The 27,131-nt window shown below is 33.2% G+C and overlaps 2 protein-coding genes across 2 annotated transcripts; one reads left to right on the top strand and one right to left on the bottom strand.

Annotated features, from left to right (window-relative positions):
- Positions 1–288: 288 nt before the first annotated feature.
- LOC122281397 (transmembrane 9 superfamily member 7-like) lies at positions 289–5,559 on the bottom strand. Its single transcript, XM_043092846.1, has 7 exons — positions 5,261–5,559; positions 3,587–3,751; positions 3,316–3,425; positions 3,072–3,180; positions 2,885–2,997; positions 1,808–1,958; positions 289–1,715 (listed from the first exon to the last, which is right to left on the bottom strand). Exons 1-7 carry the CDS (start codon positions 5,378–5,380, stop codon positions 558–560), a joined length of 1,926 nt encoding a protein of 641 aa, XP_042948780.1. The 5' UTR covers positions 5,381–5,559; the 3' UTR covers positions 289–557.
- A 6,572-nt stretch (positions 5,560–12,131) lies between these two features.
- Positions 12,132–25,295, top strand: LOC122281388 (protein ROOT HAIR DEFECTIVE 3-like). Its single transcript, XM_043092834.1, has 23 exons — positions 12,132–12,392; positions 13,340–13,489; positions 13,890–13,956; positions 14,042–14,144; positions 14,423–14,493; positions 14,571–14,634; positions 14,722–14,787; positions 15,039–15,086; positions 15,189–15,251; positions 15,406–15,462; positions 15,731–15,889; positions 15,970–16,038; positions 16,152–16,243; positions 17,257–17,335; positions 17,986–18,151; positions 18,678–18,802; positions 20,021–20,283; positions 20,366–20,462; positions 20,547–20,711; positions 22,906–23,010; positions 23,683–23,777; positions 23,879–23,975; positions 24,585–25,295. Exons 1-23 carry the CDS (start codon positions 12,389–12,391, stop codon positions 24,813–24,815), a joined length of 2,436 nt encoding a protein of 811 aa, XP_042948768.1. The 5' UTR covers positions 12,132–12,388; the 3' UTR covers positions 24,816–25,295.
- Positions 25,296–27,131: the final 1,836 nt, after the last annotated feature.

Below are 27,131 nucleotides of genomic sequence, written 5' to 3'. Positions count from 1 at the left end.
TTATGGTTGTTAACTTGCCCTTTAAAGTGTGTCATCCATAGTGATTACATCTTCACTTCGTTTTTTATACAAAGAGGACATACCCTCCCACGACCTCACCTTCACCTTTGTAAACAGTTTTGTTTACAAAAGATATATAAGTTAAATTATAAATCAAACGGTATTAGCATACTGCAAGTGCAACAAAGATCATATTTTCCATTGATGCCTGGGGTGCATTATTAGATTCTCACCTCAGTTATGAGTAATAATCTCCATCAAATGATAAGATATCAAACACTAGAGACATTATAAATTTTCGGACTTGTAATTGTGTTGTCATATGGTCATGATACAAGTATCCATACATCAAGGTCCCTATTCAAGCTGCCCAAGTTGATGTCATTAACAAAGGAGTAAACATAATAATGGGCCCAGCCCCATGCGACCATCAAGAAGATAGAAAAAAGTTTCGAGGGTGGGAAGGAAATTTCACTTTAATCGTTATCCTTTCTCCGCTTCCTGTCATGGTCCGGAATTCATCTTCATCTTGCGTACCTCTTTTCAGCATCTTTAGATCAGTCGATTTTAACGGATGAGTAGATCTTCCTAACGAACCAGAAGCATGCATAGAAGCCGATAGTACCGGTCAAGACAAAGAAAGCATAAGATACAATTATCATGTATGCAAAATATAGGATGCCTGAAACCAGCTTTGTGATCTCCAACTTGGTGAAGAAATAGAAGACAGAGTATATGAAAAGATAGAGTGCAGAGGAGCCGGCAGTCAGGTAAGATCTCCACCACCAGTAGTAGTCTTCACTGCATAACTGGAAATAACATAGCACGACTGTTATCTCCACACAAGTGATTAGAAGAATCACAAACACTATAAATAGGAAGCCGAAGATGTAATAGAACTGGTTCAGCCATATTGATGTCAAGATGAAGAAGAGCTCAATGAAAACAGCCCCGAATGGAAGAATGCCTCCAATGAGAATAGAGAAGACCGGTTTCATGTACCATGCTTGCTCAGGTATTTGCCTGGGAATTTTGTTAGTTTTCACAGGGTCTTCGATGGCTGGTTTCTTGAAACCCAAGTAACTACCCACAAAGACTAAGGGCACTGATATGCCAAACCATAAGCAGACAAGAGCAAACATCGTTCCAAAAGGCACAGCCCCAGAAGACTGTTCACCCCATATTAGGGCATTCAGTACAAAGAATACTCCAAATAGAATACCTGGAAACATAAATGCAGTTTTCAAGGTATTCCTCTTCCACTCTGTGCCTTTGAACATTTTGTACAGACGTGCAGAGGAGTAACCAGCAAATAAGCCCATGAAAACCCACAACAGAACCATGGCAGTCATAAGCCCCCCTCGGTTGGAAGGAGATAAAAAACCAAGCAATGCAAATATCATAGTCACAAGTGTCATTGCAAATATCTGAACACCTGTACCAACATAGACACAAAGCAAGCCAAAATTAATTGGTGGCCTGAAAACATCTCCATGGACAAGTTTCCATCCCGTCTCTTCCTGAGCCTCATCTTGGGTTTCCAACTGATTATAGTTAGCAATATCTCTGTATAGAGTTCTCATCATGATCATCGCCACCATGCCAGAAAGGAAGAGGACAATCATCAAAGAGTTTATGATGGAGAACCAATGAATCTGATCATCATTCATGAGGAGATATGTGTCCCAACGGGATGCCCATTTTATCTCACTTTCCTAAGTAAAAACAGACCAACACAAGTTAATGCCATGTAATAAGGGACAAAGATCACTCGAAGGAAATGGGCAAGAGCTTGATAAGTGAATACCTTGAAGGTAACATCATAGGTAAAAACAATGTCCTTATCTGTGTCAACTTCTTGTGGAACAGTGTTACCTTGCATTGAAATTTTGGTGTCTTTGTTGCATGTTGCTAATTGAGGATTCTTATCATCCCAGTCCTTATATTCATGACTAATGCTGTTTGGAGTATTACAGAGACAGATGAGAAGAGAATAACATACTACGCCAGTAATTTGAAAGTAGATCAAAACAGATATTTCATCTTTTCTATACTGTTTTTCTTTTATCATACAGTAGAATTTTATTAATGAGAAAAGTAGGCATAGCCCAAGTAGATTTTCATCTTTTCTATTCTGTACTGCAGAACATTCCAAAAAGTGCAGCAAACAGCATCTAAACAAGCAAAACAAACAAGCATTTGTAATAAAAACTCCCAAAAGTAACTTCAAAATCAGAAGAAAAAATATTAAATTACACCAAAACACACCGAGAGCATGAAAGAATGTAGCACGAGAAAATTTGACGGAGAAAGAACAGACTTATATAATGCAAACAACATTGCAGCATCATCTAGTAAACAAAAGGACATGTTGTGGGATTAAGACTAGCTCAAGCCAAAGTTAAACTAAAGCTGGAAACAACCAGAGAAAATATCAAAACATTTCAGTCTATAGACAACTCTTCACTAATTCAACCCTGCTTTATGATGTAGATAATTCTGAGCAATCAGCACTAGGTAGGATTATCCAAACAGCCCCCCCACCTTCACCTTCCCAAGGTATTTCTGACATAAATACCTATTGTTCTTAATATAAATATTAAACCTTACATTTGTCCACATCAATCACAGTGTAAACATGTTTACCCTCGGAAACATCCTCAAGCATAAACCTTGCCTTTTGAAGGAAAGGACTCTTATTAATAATAAAGTCATCTTGATTCTCTTTCTTTCCATCGAATAGCATTTCTCTAGTCAGAATATGCAGTTGCAGCCAATATGCTTTTATTCATCATTGTTCATTCACAATAGAGCTAAACTAATATTGCATCCCAAGAGGAATCCAACGCCAGCCAAAACAAAAGCAGGAAAAAGGGCACCTCACCTGTTTGGAGTAACCTCAAACCCAACAATCCGAGAAGAGTCAGTCTCTGGATCCTTGTGATACATGACTCTAAAGCTCAAGTGATTATTTATGAAATATTTCTCCGCTTTGCTCTGTAAAACAAATAAATGTGTAAAACAACAAAAAACCACTTCTTTTACACTAGCAATTAGCTTCTGAAGCATACCCCAGAATAGCTTCCTTTAAACCCAACACGAAATCCATGTTCATAAGTTGTTGATGGAAGACCATCCCTCCTCTGTCTTAGAACAGCAACTGGAAGGTTATCTAAAATCCTGCATGCGCATTTTCGAAATTTTAGTACAAACTATAATATATTAAGGGTAATGTCTGACACCAATGAAACAGAAAAAAAATTATAAAACTCAGAGTGGAAAATCATAAAAGTACCCAAGAAATTTATTGCTTACATGTTAACTCGATATTCATCTTTGATTTTTTCCTTAAAATTCTTGGCAGATGCAGCATCAAGCTTACGCCTACATGCGACTGTGCATGACTGATCCTTCCTCATTTGGAACTGAGGTTTAATTAATAAATTTAGAGAAACAATAAACAAGAAAACAAGAACCAAATTACTACATGCAAAAGTTCTCTTTTATATATTTGTTTATATGTAGAAAGAAAAAAGTTCTCTTTTATATTCAGATTCTTGCACCAAAAAATGGTACTGGTACCCACGGTATAGACAGAATTTTCGATGCGGTCGCCTCGGAGAACTTCTCCCAAATTTTCTGCATTGTTCAATATCTTCTTGGGCTTGCAATAGTTTAAGAAGTAGTAGTCATATGGAAGTTGTGTCTTAGTAGACGACAATTTGTTCACTTTGACAGGCAGGGAATTACCCTGTTCAAAGTAGGCAGCCGTAAGAAAAAAATACATATATAATAAGACTGAAAGAACATCAAGCAAAGCAGAAACTTCTTAACAAGAATCTCAAATACACAACAACCCCCCCCCCCCCCCCCCCCAAAAAAAAAAAAAGAAACTACGTTCTCGGGTACATCAACTAATTTGATATTAAGTTCAACAATTCATGTATTTCTGAGCAAATGTTCATCAAATTCACATCATGGCACCAGAAAGAAGGATGGTTCCTCATAAGAGGAAAAAGAACATTGATAGGTGTGACTCTTGTATACTCCTCCTGTATGCTTGGGTTGTGCCATTTTTGCTAAAAACTTTTAGTTATAAAAACTGAGAGAGCAAGAGAGAAGAAGAAGAAGACGAAGAAGATGTAAGTTTTAAGTCAATTTTTGCTCAAACTTCTTATCCATGGAATTGAAATGAGATAGGAAAAGGCTGAAAATCTCATTCCATCATCACAATTTTGTAAATCTTCCGAAGCAGAATGGATTAAGTGCCGTGTAAAACACAACAAAATCGATTAAAAAAAAAATTGACAAGTTCCAAAATCGGTATTTTTATTTTTAACAAAATCAATAAAAAAGTAAATGCGGACTAAACTAATAATCTTATCAGAAAACTCCCACTGCCTGCATAATATCCTATATTGGGTTTGTTGGTTGAAACCGCCATACACATTATATAGGTAAATTCCAGTCGTGTACCATGCATATATGCCAATCTCATACATGAAAGTTCGTCCTACTAGCATTACCCTTCCATGCTGTCTCATCATTTCCACAATATGCAATCAGCACTTAGATACCGTTGTTTAAGCAATAAAATTTTTGAAGAATAGGCAAAACTGTCAAATCAAATTACAGAAACCAAAGCCCCATTTGATAGCTTTTCATGCTTTCCACTTGCCAACCTGTTCCTGCTTTGCAATGACGTTATTATGTATTCATTCAGTCCCTTGACTCAAATTTGTTTTTCACAAAACTTGCAAACAAATTCTCTAGCATTTCAAACATTTCCAACAATAGAACCATAAAACAAGGCGTTAAGCGCCACCCAAACAAGACCAAAGATCAAACTAACCTTAATTTAAGAGATCTGAATAACATAAGAACCTAATATATATATATATATATATATATTGATAAGTAGAACCTAATATATCAACCACCCACAACTAATCAAGTAGAAGAAACTTCATCCTCAAATCACGAGCTCGATCTGGCACATTCGTAGTAAACCACGAGCAACTTCAACCAGTAGCCAGATCCTGAATCCCAGATATATATAATAATAATTTTTTTTTTTTTTTAAAAGGCCCACGATCCAACACTGTTTTACCCAACGGAGAGACAACCCTCAGTGCAACAAAAAAAGGGAGACCATAGAAACCCACAAAATACTATGGAGTAAGCAAAGAAATAATCAATGGAAGTCAAAGAATGGAGCATCTAAAAGTGAAATGATAGATTTAGAATTTGGGAGCCGTACAGTTTGGAAATCGCGAGGAGCGACGCCAGGGAGGTAGAAGGAGCGGGCTGAGGAGGCGAGGAGGAGAACCAAGAAGAGTGTCACCGTCATTCTATGGCCGTAGATAGCACCCATCATCATCCTCGTCACCTTCTTCCACTTCTGGAGAGAAAAATGAGATTGGGTTTTAGGGATAATATGGATTTTGGTACGTACAGGTTCTGTTTTCCGCTACTTCCCTTCGGTTTAAGTCGGCGGGTTTGGTTTCGACTTTCAGGCCAGGGAGAATCAGTGCACAAAATCAACAGGACTCGCACCATAGATTATTAATTGGAAAAATATAGTTGCAACACAATTGTGCATTAATTTGTATATTAATATGATGTGATTGATCAAAAAGTAAATTTTATTAAAAATAATATTAATTTAAATCTTAAGTATGAATAAATCAATATTAATATACATATTAATACACAACTATGCTTATATATAGCAAAACTTCAATCAATTATTTTTTGAGAAAACCTTCGCACAGGCCAATCCGTTATTCTTCATTTAATAGTCCAACCAGAACCTGCCACGTATGCCAAACACGGGATAGCCCGTGCGATACATTTCAGAGGAATTATTTTTCCTCTCAGTCAGCGAATTAGCTTTCCCTCTCTTCTCATTTTTTTACCTCTGTTCTTCTTCCCCACCCCCGACTCCAAGGACTCCTGCGTTCCCCCTCTCTCTCACTGAAACTATTCTCTCTTCCTCCAGCGTCCCCCATCTCTTTCTCATTTTTCTTTTTCTGTCGAAACCTCTCTCTCTCTATCTCTCATTTTCTTCCTCCCGAACCCCCGAAGAAATCCCCCTCCCGCCTCCATCCCCCGGGCGCGATTCTCTCGTACCCAATAGATAAGAGAGGACAAAAAAAGATATTTTAAATAATAATAAATAAAATATTATTATAATATAATATTTTAATATTAATTTTATATTAAGATATAAAATAATTAAATTATTTATTATATTTTATATAAAAATTTTAAAAATTATAATGATGAGTTAAAAAAATTTATATAATTTTAATTTTATATAAAATTAATCTTATAAAATTAATAAGATTAATTTTATATAACCAAACTAGGCCTTAATTTAAGTATACAGTTTTCAACCCAACGTCAGGGCAAGACCTTTCACTTCTAAGAAAAAATAAAACAGACTTATTAAAAAAAACAATTTTAATGTAAAGAGTGAATTATTTGCATAGACATATACTACAGAGGTTCAGCATTGTTATTTATAAGGATGTCCAATGGGAAATCAACCAGAACAGTATGTTTCAAAACCATTAAGTTCCACGTAACAACAAGATAACATTACAATTTCCGACATAAAATTATCGAACCAATGATGATATGATGTTCCAAAATCTCATCACGATAATTCATATAGGATTGGACTAACAAAACTTCAAGTAAAGAAAGAAAATCAATAATATGACTGTGAGTATGGCTTGAACAAAACATAACTTTTTCGGTACTGCATAGAGAAAAATTAAAACGCAAAGTGAAGGGGGTTGGTTGGAGTTTCATTTCTTACCATAGAACTAGCCATTTGCTAAGAGACTTATAAAAAAAATAGAGAAAACATGATTATTGCAAAAAAAAAACATATATGTCGACCATTCTAGATTATGATTGTGCTTGATGAATGGGCAGTGTTGTGTATGGTGGCGATTGGAAGGAGGAATGGGCAGTGACGAATCAGCTGCCAGTGGGATGAAACTGGATTTCTACTAGTTTGTGCTATCGTGTAGGACGGAAGATCGGAAGGGTGCGCCTGTCCACTCTGAATCTCCTCCACCGGTATACAGCGTGTGGCGTGTGGCGTTGGTCAAAGGCTACGGTGGGGTGTAGCAGGGGCAAGTATTTTCTGTCCAGGGCTTTTGTTGAGAGGGAACTTTTCTCTTGAATTGGGATTTCAGTAAGGATAGTGCTACGGCCAGAGTTGGGCTCCCACTAGGCCAAAATTTTTTTTCTATTTTTGTGTTTTTTTCTTCACATCATTTTTTTAATATTTTTAAATATTTAAAAAAATATAAAAAATTCATAATAATATTAAATAATTTTTACTTAATCACTAAAAAAAAAAAAAAACCTGGGAACAGTAGCTTCCAACGGGAGATTTAGCATTTTCCACTCAATAATTGACCCAAATGCTATTGCTATGGTGCAACCAGATTTAGGCTTCATCTTTGTGTAATGCTAAAGTGTCATCCATTTATTGGTGTCCGATAAACTGCCTTTGTAGGACAAACCTGCCTAGAGAGGGACTGTTTTTTTTTTTTTTTAATCGTTCTTAATTTTGAATTCAAGTAATTGTCATTTAAATAGTTAATATTTGCTTCCTTCCATCTCTAGTTAAAAAATAGTCCAGATCTAGTACATATTTGAAAATGTAGTGAAAAATATTATTTTTAACTTAATACTTATAACTTAGAGTTTAATGTAACAAGTTTTACTATTAAAAATTTATTTATTGTTTAGAATCTATATGTTTAAAACACTTTCAAACATATTATATTTGTTTGAAAATAAATTAAAAAAGTACTTTTTGAGATAAATATTACATAAAAGGGGATATACTTGATAAAAATCAAATATTATAATAAAATAATAACAAAAATAGTCTAATAGATTTTTCAATAATTATAATAAAAAAGAAAATCTTTTCAATGATGCATAAGTGATAGGAAAAAAATGAAAAATATTGATGGGCAAAGTCTTTGAGTAGATTATACAAGAATGATGAAAAATATAGATGGACAAAGTTCTCATTGTGTTAAAATGATGATGATCATTTTGTAATATACATAACACGGTAAAATAGAGACTACTTTTTATGAAGTACTTCTGATAAAAAGCATCACTTTGATGCTTTTGTTGAAACGTAGTAATTTATTATTTATTTATTTATTTAGAAGTATTTTGATGTAAAACTACCAAGTAGACAAATTTTGTCATTTAAACACTTTAAACTGTTTTATCGCACTTTTTAGACTTCCCAGTGCAATCCCAAACAGTCTCCTAGTTTTTGCTTGACTCATCCTCCTTCCTTTCCTCTCTCTTTCTTCCATTCAACCATATTATTTATCAATATTTATTTTACTTGATTTTATTTTTCTTTCTTTAAATTTGAAAAAGATAAATCAACATATTTTCAATAACTCTCAAGAGACATGCGTGACACAAATAAATTTACAGATAAAAAATAATTCAGAGAAAAGTTGCAGTTTTATGAAAATCAGCGTGCATAGTTCTCACATGCCACCCACATCTGTATGTGGTCCTCACACACCACCCATTCCAACAGCCCTTTTCAAACATGCATAAGATCACTTGACTCACCATCACTAGACCTTTCAAATCTGACACTTGTGGCTAAAAATAGACAAATGTGTTACCTTCACGAGCCGTCACATATTCTGAAATCTACCAGAGTTGGTCCAAACTATAATATGCATTTTTTCGTATCTATCTTATTGTTTTCCTTATTATTAATTAAAAAAATAAATTCGTCTCTCAAACATTTGATTGTAGAGATTGATTATTTTCTTTTTTATGAAAGGTAAGGTTGAGTTTCTGTTTATGTAAAAAGTGTTGTCTCTTTGAGTTTATCTGTAAAAAATATTAGTAATAGTGAAAATTAGATAAGTCACGAGATGAAATAGTGTACTGGTAAAACTTTAAATGCATTATTTTGATTTATAATATCATGTTTGATACGAGAATATCTCAAAATATATTTGGTCATAGATATAAGTTTTTCTGATAAATAAAAGATGACAATTTCCTTTTTAAAAAAATTTAATATTTAAATTATATATCTCATCAATTGATTATGATAATAGATAAATAGTTATTCTATTATCCAATCTGTGCTTAAGATTCAAATTTTAAAATTTATTTTTTTAAGTTAATTTATACCACATAAATAATATGTATTGCATATAGACTTTAAAATAATAGTACTCATAAATAAATAGGAAGTGAACATCCACAATCGTTCACTAATTTACTCACTTACAGGGTTCTTGTTTTAATACCTATTATTAAAAATTTAATTATTTATCTAAAAATTATACGAATCTTTACAAATAATTTATTTTTGCAGTTACATCTTGGGTTCTCTTGTTGTAATTATTCTACTTTAACGTGAATTCACTCTTTTAAGTCAAATATATATCTTAATTAAGGTTATAATTGGTCCGATTCAACCAGATTTAGATGAGAATTTGGAAATGGACCTATTTCAGTCCACCAAAAGTCCAGACTGAACCGATTCGATTAGGTCTGGCTCCATTTGTTTTCAAGTTTTTTTTACAACAAATTATATAAAATAGCCAAGTGAATGTTTTAATTCAAGTCATCTAACTAAGTATATACTTAATAATTAAGTATTTTAGTTGAGTATCATAACTTAATAATATTAATAATACGTGTGTGATCAATAGTTAATAGTTAATACTTTGTCTTAAAATCTATAACCTTTAATATTTTATATAATCTAATAATAAATAATTAGGTTATAAGAAAATTACATAATTATTTATAATTAATTATAAGAAACTTATATAATTACTTACAAAATGATAACTAAAAAATCTATATATTAAATCCAATCGGTTCATAGTGAAAAACTTACTTCGAGATTGGGCTAAAAATCGAATATCCTTACTTTATTAGACCACTAACCTATCAATTAATCGGTCGAGTGTGTCAATTTTTTAATACTGATAGTGTGCAATAATGAGTGTTGGTATTCTACTTTTTTAATAGTAAATTCTATTTTTTTTTTAAAAAGAGTGAGATTTACGTATCTTAAAACTGTATATAATATTATTTTATTATTTTTGTTTTAAAATTTGAAAATGTAATATTGTTTTTTATAGTTGGGTTTAAAAGTTTGAAAAAAGTTATAATGATTATGAAATAATTAGATAAAAAAGTTAAAGATTTAAAATTAAAAAAATTTGTAAGTTGAATGATGTTGATAAAAGAGTTTTGCTATATACAAACACGGTCGCGTACTAATCTGTGTACCAATATTGATTCATTCATACTTAAAATTTAAATTAACATTATTTTCAATAAAATCTAATTTTTGACTAATTATATCATATTGGTGTAAAGATTAGTGCACAATTGTACTTGCAACTATATTTTTTCTTGATAAAAAAACTTAAGAGAAGTAAACTTACTATATAAAATTGCAAAGTACTACTACTATATATTAAAAAAAAAGTTATAAGAGTAAATTTATAAAATGATATAATTTTTTATTATATTTATTTTTTAATAAAAAAAATCTATACATTGACGTATTAAATCAAACTAGTAAATTTATTTTTATGGTTAAAATATTTATTTATAAATTTATATTTAAAAAAAAAAGAAAAAACTAGCCAATTTGTTGATACAATGGAATGTTGGTCTTTAGGCACAGTAAAGTGGGATTCACGCGTGGATCCGCCTCACCATTAATGATAATGTAGCCCCTTTATCTTCCAAAATGATTCATGGCCGGTCATTGCGTCCCACCAGAGTCGGTGTAGACCCATTTCTCCATTAGCTCACCTACCCTCGGATTTATGCTCTTGCTTTTCCTTTAGGTTCGGTTAGGGAAGGAAGGATATAGAGACGAGGATTTTGAAATATTTTAATATTGTTATTGTTTTATAATTTAAAAAAATTAAATTATTTATTATATTTTATATAAAAATTTTAAAAAATTATAATGATAAAATAAAAATTTTAAATTTTAAATGTAAATTTTTAATAGCCAAACCCAACCTAATTTTAGGTAATTTGTTTTTTGAATTTTTTTATTTGAAAAATAAAATTAGGATTACACCTGATTCTATTGAAGTGCATCAATAAAGTAGTATTATACGACTTGATCTAACTTACTGAGAAATGATATTTATAATTGTAAAATATATAAATATCACATAATTTATTTAAAAATAAATAAATATGAGACTTACATAAAAAAGAATTAATTTCTTAATAATATATATTATTTTTTTAAAATGATTGTATGAACTTTGTGCACTTTACAACTATATCTAATATTATTATTTTTTTCAAATATGATCAATATTAAGAAAATGAGTGGTAGTTTTCAACTTAATAATGCTAGAGTGACTATTAAATGTGTTTACCAAATGTGTACTTTAGTACGAGTGAATTTTTTAATTTATTTTTTAAACATTATTAACTATTAAGAAAAAAATAAAAAAATAAAAAATTATTAATAATCACTTCCTTAACTATTAAGAAAAAAATATAAATAGATATATTCGATGGACATATCTGATAAATATACTACCATTTTCCTTTTTCAATTATATTAATGGAAGTGGTAAATGTCGATCTGAACAAAATTTATTTGATAAAAAAATCTATCTATTAAAGTTTTATAAGAATCATAATGATCCAATATCAGTAGACAAAAGTCAAAAAACCAACTTAATTTTGGATAAATGCTTTAACAGTTAATTATTAATTTTTTTATTTTATAAAAATGTACAAATACTCACTTGTATTTTCGTGTATTAATGTGTAATTATTCATTAATATTTGATTTTCTTAAAAAAATAAGGTTGATAAAAAAATAAAGATAGACTGATAATGTCATATATTGTATTAAATTATAGAAAATATTATTTATATTTACAAATTTTATTTACATAATAATATATATGACGTGTTAGCTATTAATATATTAGAGATTATAAAATTTAAAATTTTAAAAATATGATAAAATAAATTTTATTCGTGACATTGTAACCACATGGCACTACCCATAAATTATTAATAGGGAAAGAAGAGAGGGAAAAAGATTTTAGGAACCTTAAAGGGTAATGAAGGGCGAGAAGCATTTTTCCTTTTTCATTTAACAATTTGTACCAAGAGAGTCCACTGTCGAGCCTGCCATTTTTAAGAGCAAAAAGGTATCAATTCCCCTATTCAATTCCTCTTTGTTCCCTATTAATTACTTTCTCCCTCTTTCTCCGAGCCAAATCGATCTCCGTCTCGCGCATTTCCCCAGAGCCCATTTCCCAGATTGAGCAATCCAAGGCAAACTCAATCTCTCGACATGGGTAAACTTCTGACTCTATGATCCATCAAATTTATACTACAATCCCGTAATTATGACTAGTTTTCAATTAATTCTGCGTTTTCTATGCATCTGATTGATTTCAATGTTGTTTTTCAAATGTAACGGAAAACGGAAGTTACAGTACCTCTGCGTTTTGGGCTTGTCGAATTTTGTCTGGGGGTTTAATTTTGATTGATGTTAAGAATCCCGTTCATTTAATGGGTCTTATATGTTTATTCTTTATGATATTGATTTTGGGCCAGTTTTATTTAGGTTTAAGGTTTTGATCTATATGACTCTTTGCTTGTGGATCGCGAATAGATTCTTTCTTTTTAATTTGTTCCGTCGCTGAGAAAATGTAGGAAACGAAATGATAATAAACCGGGCTTGTGAATTTTAAATTTTGTTGCCTCTCAGGCCGTGTTACTACAAATTACGGTATTGAAAGGCTGTTGCCTAGTAATGATTTGTTTTGCTTAGTAAGGAACCAAAGTACACGCAGAAATTTTGTATTTATTCTGGTTTCTGGGTTTTTTCTCAGTTTTCTCAGCAACCCAATGCGGTGTCAAGTGCCAAATATAGTGACTGTTATTGCCTTGTTTATTTAGTTGGTGGCAGAAGATAACAATGGTTTAAGGCCGAGTGGATAGTCACTCTTAACTTTCCTATTCTAGGAAGGAAATGATGTACTTATAGATGGTTTGTACAATAAGGTTGTTTAGATCAATGTGGCTGCACTTTTGGAATTAGAAAAGATCTTTTTGGATTGTTGTAAATAAGGGAGGATTGTTGTGCCAGCTCAGTCTTCTTAGATTTCATTTCACAGCAATGCTTGTGATGATAATGGAAAGGTTTTATGCGTTTAGTTGGTTTCCTGCTAAATCGATTATATGATAAATTTGAAGCTTAACAAGCCTTTACCTTTTTACTTTTGTCACTGATATACAGAAAAGAGTGATGGCTCTTGCTCAACCCAACTTATTGATGGGGATGGTGCATTCAATGTCACTGGAATTGCCAAATTTATCACGGAGGTGAGATTAGGCGAATGTGGACTATCATATGCCGTAGTCTCAATCATGGGCCCACAAAGCAGCGGTATGCATTATTTTCTCTCCATAGGCTTTTTGATTTTTAGTTTTATCTTTATGAGTCTTGCTTTTTTTGGGAAGGATTTACTTGCAATAAAATTTATCTTTTCAATTTGAGATGCAACAAGTTTGTTCTTGTGAATAAAGGTGAAGCAGTTTTTTAGATAAGACTTTTTGCGTTATGAATGAAGCTTAATAAGTTGGAAGTGGATTGCGCAATGTGAGCCATGGCTATCATACTGAAATTAAATATTACATTTCTCCTTAACTGATATAGCTGAGTTGTTACTGAATTTGGTTTAATTTATTTTATTTTTACTGGGACATTGCAACTGTCAATTGCAGCCTACATCAATCTTAAAATGGAAAATTAAGTGTTTCACATATTTTTTCCATGATCTGAACAGGGAAGAGCACTCTCCTAAATCATTTGTTTGGTACCAACTTCAGGGAGATGGATGCCTTTAGAGGAAGGTATGTTATCACAATTCTCTTAATATTAGGTTACTTTGTATTCTGATCATAGATATTGGACTGATTGGATCTGCTGCTTTTTTAGGTCCCAAACAACTAAAGGTATTTGGTTGGCAAGATGTGCTGGTATTGAGCCTTGCACTCTTGTTATGGATTTGGAGGGTACAGATGGAAGAGAACGTGGAGAGGTGCTTTTTGTCCCAGATTTTCTGAGTAACTTTATCCATTTCCAATTGTTGCTGTTGTAGCATGCTTCCTATTTCCTTTTCCAGTTCTTTTTTTAATTGCTTATATGTATGAATACATTTGTTTTAGATGTTGGAATCATTCAGTTTGAATTGGAAAATAAGTGAATGAATACTTATGTTTCTGTTGACGTTAAGAAAAATGTAAACCTCTGAAAGGAAGAGATATGGATAGCAATAACTTGCCGCATATTTTTAATATTTTTATCTTTTGTTTTTAGGATGATACTGCATTCGAGAAACAGAGTGCCCTTTTTGCTCTTGCTGTTTCAGATATTGTGCTTATAAACATGTGAGTTATTCTGGTGCAGAACTAGTAAAATGCCCAAGTAGTTTATAAAATTGATCTTTCTGAGGCCCTTTCTGCAGGTGGTGTCATGATATTGGTCGTGAGCAAGCTGCAAATAAGCCTCTTCTGAAGACTGTATTCCAGGTATCACTATCCACCCGCAATATATCAGCAGTCATTCAGAATCTGGAAGTTTCATTCATTCGACTTTATGTTGGTATCTGCTTTCAGGTCATGATGCGATTGTTCAGTCCACGTAAAACAACTTTAATGTTTGTAATACGGGATAAAACAAGGGTGTGTTCCTCTCTTCTAGTGCAATTTATTCTGATCCTTGAGGGAGAGCTCTCTTTATTTACTTTTTCGACTGATAAACAAATTCATTCAATCAAAAGAGTACACACGAGCCCTAGCATACGGGAAAGAGAGCTCTCTTTCTTTATCTATCGTTCATGTTTTAGTTTGTCATTCCTGTGGGTAATTGGTTCAAGGATTCTTTGTTGAGTTGAGCTGAGCTTTGAATTGTGTTTAACATTGTTTGTTTATAGACACCGCTGGAAAATTTAGAACCTGTTCTAAGAGAAGATGTTCAGAAGGTAAGAGATTTGTACATGCTTCCTTAATTTGTTGATCTTTGATATATTTTTTAAAGATATTGTTAGACTTCTTCTTGTTGTTATAATACTCTTTGACTGCAGATATGGGACTCTGTTCCTAAGCCTCATGTGCACAAGGAAACTCCACTAAGTGAATTTTTTAATGTAAGACCTCATGTTCTAGCTTATACATGTGCTTCTTATGTGTGGAATAATTCTCATACATATCTGTTTTATATTATTAATGGTTGTTGGGTTGAAGTTGTTGAAAGAAGGAATAATTATCATGGATTTATATTTACAAAGATTGAATTTTCAGGTTGAAGTTGTTGCTCTTTCTAGTTATGAAGAAAAAGAAGAGCAATTTAAAGAGCAGGTATGCATCTCTGCATTAGGTGTCTCTTATTCGGCGCTTCGCTGCTATGATATAATTCTGTTTTTTCGTTGTTGAATTCAAGTAATTATATTTATAAATTTGTCTGAGTGTTCTGTTATTGAATACACATATATGTGTGCATGCATGTGCGCTTGCATGTGTCAGTTCTTTGCCTACAATAATTTGCGTCTCTGTCAGGAGCATTGAGCTAACTTTTGGCCAGATGATTGTGTTGTGTATTTTGCTTATAGACTTGTTATAAATATAGGTTGCTAGCTTAAGGCAACGATTTTTTCATTCCATTGCTCCTGGTGGGCTTGCGGGAGATCGAAGGGGTGTAGTTCCTGCTTCGGGGTTTTCTTTTAGTGCACAGCAAATTTGGAAAGTTATTAAGGAGAACAAGGACCTCGACCTTCCTGCTCACAAGGTAATACTTGTGCAACAGAGGCCATTCGTGGTATATGCATATTATTTTGGTTATGTCATGCAAGATCCATCCACTTTTAGGTTATGGTGGCTACTGTACGCTGTGAAGAAATCGCTCATGAAAAGTATTCCTCTTTTATTGCAAATGAGGTACATGCATTCCATATTCAAGTGCTTTTATTTACAGTTTTGGTTACTTCGCTTCTTCAATTATGGTCACTATGATGAACTTCCAACATCCAAATTGCTTTAAATGACCACAGGACTGGTGTCACTTGGAAGAGGCTGTGCAGTCTGGTCCTGTTCCTGGCTTTGGGAAAAAGCTGACTTCAATTTTTTATGCTTTTCTGTCAGAGTAAGTGTATTTCATGGACCTTTTTTGGTGGTTTAGCACTCCAAGGATTAATTAAGTTGTTTGATAAAAAATGCTTTTTGTTAGCTGCCTGGCAGATCTGGATATATTAGTTGTATGTTAATGTGTTTTCTAATTTTTGTTCACCATGCCTAGCAGCGCATGCGAAGGGGTCGCCTTAGGAGAGAAAAATATTGGTCATTCAAAAAGGGAACATGCACAACCCCCCCCCCCCCCCCCCAAAAAAAAAAAAAAGAGGAGAGAAGAAAAACCAGCAAATTAGCATACTTCAGTGAGCACCGCATGTGATAAAGAAGGATTTTTTTTTTGGATCATGTACTCAGGTAGATTGATGATAGATTTTCAAGTTTAACCAATATAGATAACTACTTTTTTTGAAAAGAAAAGATAGCAACATATTGAAAAAGGTGTATTGATGGTGGTGGCTGTGGATAGGTAGTGTTGTTTGGTCGTGCGAAGGAGACTAATTAATGTACCAACAAGAAAGGGGGTTTTATTTAAGTTGAGGGAGTGAAAAGTGGCAGAGGAAGGTTAGAATAACTTAGTTAGGAGTATGAAAAAGGATATGTTAATTAGGGAGGGCCCAACTAGGTGTTTTCTCTTGTATACATCCAGTATACTTGGCTACGCCTATTGACATTAATAAATTCTTATAACAAAAATGTTAATTAGGGAGTTGACAAAAGCATAATTTTAGATGGGATCGAATGATGGAAAAGAACACATGTTGAAGATTCTGATTAGTTGATGACGATCAGTAGCTGGCCCAGAGTTTATTTGGCCAGGCTATGTTGAATTTCTTGTCTTGGTTAGTTAGCATACCTAACACCATTTGGATTTACATCTTTTCATGCATCTTCGAGTTATAAGCTGAAGTTTGGAAAATTTTACTTGAAATCATCTTTTCGTTCCCTATTCTTCTCATGTCTCTGTGTATAAATATTGTTAAATATGATTTTCTTTCCAGTATTTAGTACTTTATTCTTTTCATGCAGGTATGATGCGGAAGCTACATATTTTGATGAAGGTGTCAGATCTGCGAAGCGGCAGCAGCTTGAAGAAAAATTGCTTCAGGTTATTATCTCTGCTGTAATCTCATGCTGTCTTTGGTAGTTTCACCCCTTTTTATTTTGTGTTGCTGAGCCTATTAGTTGTGATTAACCCTTGATTCCTTCAATTTCAGTACACAACTGACGTATGATGAAATTGGGAATTTATGATATTGGATTATCAGCAATATATTTTTAGTCGAGTTGGTAATTTGACTCATACATGTCTACGAACTGGTCACTTGTACCTGTTGCATGTGTATCAAATTGATATAAACAAAAAACCATAGGAAAAATCTAGTTGCAAGCATAATTGTGAACTAATATGTGCACCAATCTATTGTGATTGGTCAAAAAGTAGATTTTATTGAAAACAGTGCTAATTTAAATTTTAAGTATGAAGGAATCAGTATTGGTATGGAGATTAGTACGCGACTTTGCTTGTATGTAGCAAAACTCAAAACCATATACTGTAGATATCTCAATAGGGGGTCATTAAAAGGAGCTTCAAAATCTTCTAAGAGCATATGCTGCTGTTGCAATGATTTACTTTTAGTGAAACACAAATGTTTGTGCTTATTATTTGGACGATATTACCTCTAATTCAGGATTTTATTTCCTGAATTATTTAGTTATGTTACCTTTTCTCATTGTTTGTATTTCCTAATTTGTTAGCTTATCCAACCAGCATTCCAATCGGTGCTGGGGCACGTAAGGTTGGGAACTTTAGAAAAATTCAAGGAAGTATTTGATAAAGCTCTGAATGGTGGTGAAGGGTTTTCTTTGGCCTCTCGTAACTGCACACGGTTATGTATGGCTCTATTTGATGAAGGATGTGCAGGTATGGTTAATTTTGAAACTCCCACTTCATGTATCAAAATGAATTGAAACAAGACAAAAACAAAGTTGAAAGAAGGAAAAATAGAGAGGCTTTTTAATCCAGGAAACTATGTGGACAAAAGGAGTTGTAACCGGTTAATTATAGTTCTCGAAACGTGCTTTTTTTTTTTTTTTTTCAATCGGCAAAATAAAATTTCATTGATCATAAGAATAGGCAAAAGCCCAAGTACATGGGTCATATCCAAGAGCAACGCCTAGGAGTGATGTTCTGGTGATACAAGAAATTCATGAATGGTCTTGTCATTAACATCAATTGCAATCAACGATTGGAACCAGGCATTGAAAAAGAAAGTTCTAATCGAAACGTGCTTTAGTCCAAAAGGTTGAGGTTTTGGTTATTATATATGAATAAAAAATGTGAAATTGATAATACATGTAGACTGGGAAGGTTAGTAACCTGAGTACTGGATGGGTTTGTGGTATGGAACTGAGTACAATGCAGATATATTGATACATCAGTCTTGCAGATGCTGTTGTTGAACATGCAAACTGGGACACATCCAAAGTCAGGGATAAACTTCGGCGTGATATAGATATGCATATTGCTTCTGTCCGCACTGCCAAGCTTTCTGAAATTACTACGCACTACGAGGTATTTTTTTTTTTGATAAGTAAGAAGATATTTTATTGATATAGAGATAGACATAGCCCAAGTACACAGGAAGTATACATGTGATTACACCTATTTAGGAACTAGGAATGGTTAATGGAAATCATAGAAGCTAAGACCATTTAAGTCCACTATGAGGTAATTACATTAGCCTTTTTGAATCAACTGACTGCCTTCAAGCTTAGTGACAATGTTTTTTTGATAAGTAAATTTATTTAATTAAAAAAGCACAAGTGGCGCAACCTTAATACAGGATGTATGAAAGAGATAATCCCTTTTTCATAGTTAAAAAAGAACCAAAAAAATTGGAATTATTATAAATAAAAAAAAGAACTAAAAAATCGGAATTATTATAAAAAAGAGTGGTAATATATGCTCCCATCCATGTATTAAGCTGTTTGACCCACATGGTCTTTAGCTCTTCTGCCGATATCTCTTAATCTTCCAAGCATCTTGTTCTCCACTTTCTCCATATGCTCCACATTAAACTTAAAATGGCCATCCTTCAGGCAGCCCACTGAGCAAAAGTAGTATGATCAACACTGAGAATGTCAAGATAACAGAATTAGATGACTTCTTGATTTTAACTGCTGATAAAAAATACTTTAAAATAATATGGTTGATGGTGTTAAAATAAAAAATACTTTAAAATAATATGGTTTAAGCAATAAATTGTTTCTCTCGTATCCTAACAATCGTTTACTTATAAAAAAAAAGTTTAAGCAATAAATTCCCAGCACCAACAGAGAACAAAAGAAAAGCCCATGGAAAAGACTGAGTCTGATGTGATAATGTGCCTATTGTTGACAAAAGTAGTATACACTGTTCTAGAATTCATATTTTTAGATTACCTTTATTTTAAACCTATAAAAAAAAAAAGAATTCATATTTTTAGTGACAAAAACTATTGAGATAGATTTTTTAGGGCAATCAATACTTTACAAGTTCTAGTAATATCGATAGTCAGCATGATTATAACCTTGCAATTTTCCCTTTGATTTTCACCATCTTTTGAATTTCAGGAGGCCATTGTCCCTACACTAACTGGCAGTGCCTTTGTGGTCAATGACTCATCCATATTGTCATGGGTCTCATAAAATATGGAGAACTTTGTTTAACTAGTCTTCTGTCTCTAGATAAATAAAGGTGGCAAAATAGGCAGTTTATGTAACCTTGCTGATTGTAGTCACAAATTTGCAGGCTAAACTGAAAGAGGCTTTATCAGGACCTGTGGAAGCTCTGTTAGATGGAGCTAGTAGTGAGACCTGGCCGGCAATAAGGAAACTTCTTAGGCGTGAGACTGAAGCTGCCGTCTCTGGGTTCTCTGGTGCACTTTCTGGTTTTGACATGGATGAACAAACCAAGGATAGCATGCTTCAAAATATAGAGAACTATGCAAGAGGGGTGGTTGAAGCAAAAGCAAGAGAAGAAGCAGGAAGGGTCCTGATCCGTATGAAGGACAGGTACAACTCCTAGCAACTCATGAATCCAAATATATGATCTTTCAGATTATCTTGTAGCGATTGACTTTTAAGTTCTAAACAGGTTTTCGACGTTGTTTAGTCATGATTCTGATTCAATGCCACGGGTTTGGACTGTGAACGAAGACATTAGAGCAATCACCAAAACTGCTCGCTCTGCAGTATGCTACAGTTTATATAGTTATTATTTGTTGCACTTGATTTTGTATTGAATTTCTGATGGTTATTTCTATTAATTTCTCCAGTCCTTAAAGTTGCTGTCTGTTATGGTTGTCACCCGATTGAATGATGATGATAATGATAGTATCGAGAACACACTATCTGTTGCTTTGGTGGATTCTGCAAATGCTGCCGTTAAAGATAGGAGCATCACAACATTTGATCCACTGGCATCAAGCACTTGGGAAGAGGTGACTTTTGGCCATGCTTGAGTTCTTGCCTCCATAGTTTATAATTTTATGCTGAAAAAATTTTATTCTCAAATCTCAATGGTATAAAAAAGAAATAATTGAATGAACAGGGTTTCTTTAAGAAGGTTTTTCTTGCTAAAAGCCTTTGAAATTGCTCAATTTTGGTGCTTTTAGCTCCAATTGAATCTGTCAACATGTCCATGATGCCAAGTTGTTTAGTCTGGTTCAGCACAATTTCAGACATGCAATTTGTATGTTAATTAATTTCAATATAAAAAAAGTGCACATTAAGGGGCCAGATCCTAGTACACAGGATGTTTACGCAAAGGATGGGATAGAACGACAGCAAAAGAAATACATGTGTCATTTGTTACTAGATTGTGAAGTAGCTATTGCTTTATGGCTAGCTGTCTTACCATTTTTAGATTGGATTGAGTTATGCATCAATCGGCGGTGGACCTTTTAATTTGTTGGAAAGTTCAGTTTGACAGTAAACTTAGTAACATTTTTTGGAAAATGAGCCCGATTTGTCTAATGTGGTGTATTTGGAGCGAGAGGAGTGATGGAAGCTTCGAGAATAAGTGCTAGAGGATCTCTCTTTTAGAACTCTTTATGATTGGTGGCAGTGTACTTATGTTCTGTCAGCTTTAGTTTTCCGGTTTTTCTTGGTCTTTTTACTCTTTGTGGCTAGATATATCTACTGTATATTCTATGTGTACTTGGATATGCCTATCTTATTTATAAAAAAGGGTCCTTCCGTCCATGTAGGAAGGAGGGGAGTATTAGTTTCGGTTGTAGTATGCAAAATGGTCCTATTTAGCTTCTAAGAGCATTGGCATTGGTGTCTCTATATGCAAATGTGACACATATTTGCATAATTAGATCCTTAATTTGATTGCATTGGGTTATGCAGATTTAAAATTTTACATAGCTATAAACAGTGTTTCAACATATTTAGAGATGCACTATTCACTCATCAAATGTTATTTTATTAATTTTTTCTCTCCTCCTACTCTCTTTCACAACCCTTTCCTCTTCTCCTTCCCTCAACAACACAAGAGAACCTTCACCTTCACCTTCATCTTCATTTCACCATCTTCATTTCATTATTATAATATATTATATAATCATTTTATTATATTTTTAATATAATATATAAAAAATTAGATTTTATTATCATTATTATTATATTTTTATTATTAATGCCAAATGTATGTAGTGGGTGCTAATTGCAAAAAATATATATAAAAATTAATAATAATATTTTTTTATTATTTTTACTCAAAGTTGTATAATCCAATGTGGGAGTTTTTTTAAAATGGCAAAGATAATCTCCAAAATATGTGATTGTGCATTTGCATATAAAGAAATCAATGCTAATGCTCCAAGGGAGGTTCGGGTGGAGTCTTAGTTTTGTACAAGGGGTTGGGGTAGTTATAGTGATTTGCTTTGCTGAGAGGAGGCATGTTTTGTCCCAATCAGGCTTGGCGTATATCGGATGGCCTTACTGTTCATTAGTGGTTCTCTATTATGGGTTAGGCGTTTCCTCTTGTATATGTCTAGTGTACTTGGTTACTCCTATTGATATTAATAAATTTTTACTGAATTAAAAAAAGGGGACGTCCCTAATTAGTTCATGATCTATAGAGCTAACCCCAATTTAATTGGGTTGAAACCCCAAGGGGTTGGCTTAAGTGGTAAAGGCCTTGGGCTTAGGGGTATGCTCCCCCTAGGTCTAAGTTACAAATTCCTTTGGGTGCAATCAATCTTTAGAGTCCATCGGACTGGGGGATTTTTTTCTTGAATTACCCGAGGTGCACTTGCGGGAAACTCCTTGCCGAGGACCTATGCACCCCCGGGATTATTCGGGACGCTATTCCGGATACCTGGTGCTAATAAAAAAAAATTTAATTGGGTTGAAATTAATCTCAGTTGAGAGTTGATTCGAGTATGGGACACATAAATGCTTGCTTATCAGAAACTGCCAAAAAACCCTATGAAAAATGCTAGTATCTACACAATATGGTCTTGATTTCAGAATTGATTAATTTATGCCATCAAGCTGTCAAATTGGGCTTGTTGCTTAATTATGATTCAAGTTCTCTCGCATTCTTGTTTTGTCCCAATGTTTGATTGCCTTTGTTTATTACCCCTAAGATCTAATTAGTTAATGGGACTGGTTTCTTACATGCAGGTTCCACCCTCAAGAACATTGATTACGCCTGTCCAGTGCAAATCTTTGTGGAGGCAATTTAAGGCAGAGACTGAATATAGCGTGTCTCAGGCCATTGCTGCACAGGCATGATACTGTACATATTAATGATTCAATGCTTAATTTTATTTTAAGAGTTATTCTATTTTCAAGCCAGTGTGTAGAGCATACCATCCACATCACTTAAATGATAAGATTTGATTTGTAAGATTGAAATTTTAAAATTTATCTTCCAAATCAAATTATGCCATGTAAGTACTTTACTAGGTGTGTTCTACATACCGGCTTGAGAATATAATTTTTCTTATTTTAAATATTGATTATTTTAAAAGATCAAAAACCTAGATTCCTAAATACTGTATTTCTTTCTGCTGGTATTTCATATAATTTGGATATAATATGTCCTAGTGGGAAACCTGTGTAATATGTAAATATCAGAAGTGAAGGGACAGATCTTAGAACAAAAATGGACCTAGATCAGTTGTAGGTTGTTCGTCTCTCTTGGCCTTTTACTATTTAATAAGGAATGGGAAGTAGTGTGCCTTGTAAAATCTTCTTTGCAATCCAACTCTAGAAAACGATCTGCTGGGCTGTCAAGCTTTTTTTTCTTTTAGTATGTCGAGTCACTTTTTTTTTTTAGTGAAATCTGTGTATATCTTAGTTGAAGGTGTACGCAAATGCATATTTCAGGTGAAATCTAAATCATCCACTTTATGAAAAATAATGGCGAATTTGTTTCCCTCTTATTTAATTTTTCAGGAAGCCAATAAGCGTAATAACAACTGGTTGCCACCACCATGGGCAATTGTTGCTTTGATGGTCTTGGGATTCAATGAATTTATGACGCTCCTGAGGTACATATTTCTCATATATTATGAAATTTTATTTTGTTGGGGTTTATGCTCATATCCTGATGTTCAATGGTTTAGCTTATTCCGCTATCTTTTCATGGCAGAAATCCTTTGTATTTGGGTGTTATCTTTGTTGCTTTTCTACTCATGAAGGCCTTATGGGTGCAGCTGGACATTTCTGGTGAATTTCGTCATGGTGCTGTGAGTATCACATTCTACCTTGACTGTCTAAGCCCCATTTTGTTGTTAATTGATGGCTGGTTTAAGAAATATTGGTTTTTAGGAAGCTCTACAGCTGGTTTCTTGTTTGAAAGTGCACCTGGAAATTTGAACTCGAGACTCAAATTCTATTCAACCACTTTCTGTTGCGTATGCCAATAGGCTCTTGAATTAAAGTTGAAATCTGATAGGCACAAATCACATAATTGAAATTTTTACTCACAACCAGTACCATAAAGAGTAGCCTTGTAGTTTCCTCTTTAATTTTTCCTTTTCTCATTTTTCTGTTTCTGTTTCTCATTTTGCTGCTGGTACGTGAACCTCTCTGAATGATTTATTGAGATTTTAACAGATAAATATTGTTTGCACCGCACCCAAGAAGAATTATATTCGTCAAAACTTAGTGCAGTTGATATTGGACAGATAAATACTGTATGCACCCTGGTATACGTTGTATACAAGAGCAACGCAGAAAAGCAAGGACCTGGTCTTTTTAATTATCACAAAAAAACCCTCTTTTGAATTAAGCCGAGAGTGTCTTTCACATGTGTTTTTGCAAAAGTTTCTAATACAAACTGTTTGACTCAACAGCTACCTGGTCTTATCTCCTTGTCTTCCAAGTTCCTTCCCACTGTCATGAATCTTCTTAAAAGATTAGCAGAGGAGGGGCAAATCCCTGCAGCTAATGATCCGCAAAGAAACCATTCCCTCGAATCAAAGAGCTTTAGGAATGGAGTGAGTACCAGTAGTGATACGTCATCTAGTACTGCTTCATCAGAAGTTACTTCATCCGAAAGCTCCAGTCCCTCAAAAGAAGGCTAAAGGAACTAACCCATCTGATTAAAGAGAAACTCGCTTCCATTTGAAAACACTATTGTTCTACTCGCTCATTGGTGGGTTTGCATCTGTATGGTCCACGAAGTTTAAATCTTGTGAGCATGCAAGAGGGACAGGTATTGAAGGCATTGATTTTTGTCAAAGTGCCACGTGTATGGGGACTGCAGGTTGTCGCCCCATTATAGATTTTACCTTTCAAGTTAGGTGCTTCATTTTTTTTTTTTTTAAGAAATTTGCTGGGTAAGCAACAACAGGTCTCTTCCTTGCCCCATGCAAGCAGATGGCGGTGGTTCGTGTTTGCATTCAATTTTGTTTTGTGAGCTGTGATATTGTGTGGTTGTAATATAGTAAGACTTGTTAATGTGCGCGCCTTATTATATTATTCTTCCGTTAGAAACCAGTGGACAAAGGATGATAGAAACTTCGATTTCTGAGAAACTTTACAGTTGTTTTCACTTTATTGCAGCCGAGTTGCCAACTTTTGAATTAAATTTAGGTGGTTCTCGCAAGGCATCAGCAAATTAATTTTCCCCCCTGGAGTAGTAGGTTGCAGCAATTTATACCTATCTATATTTCTTCTCAGAATAATATTAGATACAGTCATAATGATTATTAATGCAATAATCATTCTTTCTAAAAAATTTAAGATTTATTATTAAAAAATTAATTTTTTTACATAAATTTTATATTTTCTTATTTTTTTGAAAATAGTGCACGGTGTTTGCACATGTTATAATTGTAAATATTATTTATTTATTTTTATATAATATTACTGTAAATATTATTTCTCTTTTTCATAGTGATACGAGTGTTATATCTAATTAACGTAGCGTAGGAGCGAACAATTCATTATTTAGGAAAGGGATTTGAAAAAAGAGTAGTTTGGTACATGAAAAGATATTTTGTTCACGCGCATTTAGAATAATTATCAGGTAGTTTTGAAATATAGGTACTTGGTATCTTCATCTTATTACAAGATGTTATGTTATTAAAAACTAGTGTATGTGATAGTTACGTGGTATAATACAAGATGTTATGTATTTACGTGGTAATATCTCTTGAATGTTATGGGCAGTAAAACCCAGATATATAATACTTTTTGCTGCATAAGGTATCTGTCAGAATGTCTTCTTCTCGTGAAGCAAAAAAAAAGAGAACAAAAAAAAAAAGAGTTTTATTACTTATAAGCGAATCTGCATATTAATTTGTATATCAAAGCTAATTTTTTTATATTTAAAATTTAAATTGACATTGGTTTTAATAAAGTTTACTTTCTGATTAATCATATTAGATGAATGATTGGATGTGTGTATGTATTAGTGCGTAAAATCGCTTATAACTAAATTTAAAAAAAAAAAAAAAAAAAAAGCAAGCTGCAGCATGGGGCTAGACGAGAATTATGCAGCATGGGGTTAGACGAGAATTATACGTACACAGTAATTTTTACCATGTCCAAATGTTATTATTGAATTCTAACCATGCATACAGCAAAAGCACACAGGAATTTATTTATGGGTATTGATATCTTTACGTCTTATATATTCACTACTGCTTTATTATACAATTTTTTTTTTTTTTCCTTTTACCATTTGAGTCTAGATTAAAAATCTCAAAATATGAGTTTGTTGTATAATCTAAAAATAAATAAATTCAATCAATTAACGTAATCATGTATATTAATTTAAAATAAATTTAATCTTATAAAAATTGAATCAAAGAGTAAAAGAATGTCAATTTTATAAAATTAAATTTATTTTTAATTAAATCACAAGATTACGTTAGTTGATTGAATTTATTTTCTTCTAAATAATGCAAAAATGTCATGTTATAAGATTTTTAATCTAAATTCAATGAACAGGAAAAAAAACTAAATAATAAAGCAATAGTAAAAGAGATATAAGGATATCATTATCCATTATTTATTATGCTCGATCCTCTTGTACATGGCACCTAATACGTACATAACAATACGTCCATATATATATAGCACGTAAATTTTGCAGGGGGGACACGGGAATATGATTTGTGGATAATTGGCACACTTCTAGGATAACCTCATGAGGCGCGAGCTGTCTTTGTTTTGTCGACTTCAGGTTGACTTGCAAAAATTAATTGAAGCTCGAGATGAGATGCATGAATATCAAACCGATGCATATATGGTATGTACACTTGTGTCCAGGCCGCCTTTGGTTTAAGCATATATACCAAAACCCAACAGTACTTTTAGCTTAATGCATGTCAATTAAGCTTAGCACTGTCCCCCTCTGTGTTGGACAGAAAAAGAAAAGATAAGAAAAGCTG

This window comes from Carya illinoinensis, chromosome 1 (assembly GCF_018687715.1).
Source record: "Carya illinoinensis cultivar Pawnee chromosome 1, C.illinoinensisPawnee_v1, whole genome shotgun sequence".
Lineage (NCBI taxonomy): Eukaryota > Viridiplantae > Streptophyta > Magnoliopsida > Fagales > Juglandaceae > Carya > Carya illinoinensis.
Note: the sequence above shows the minus strand (reverse complement) of the source record. Positions and strands in the feature narration are given on the sequence as shown.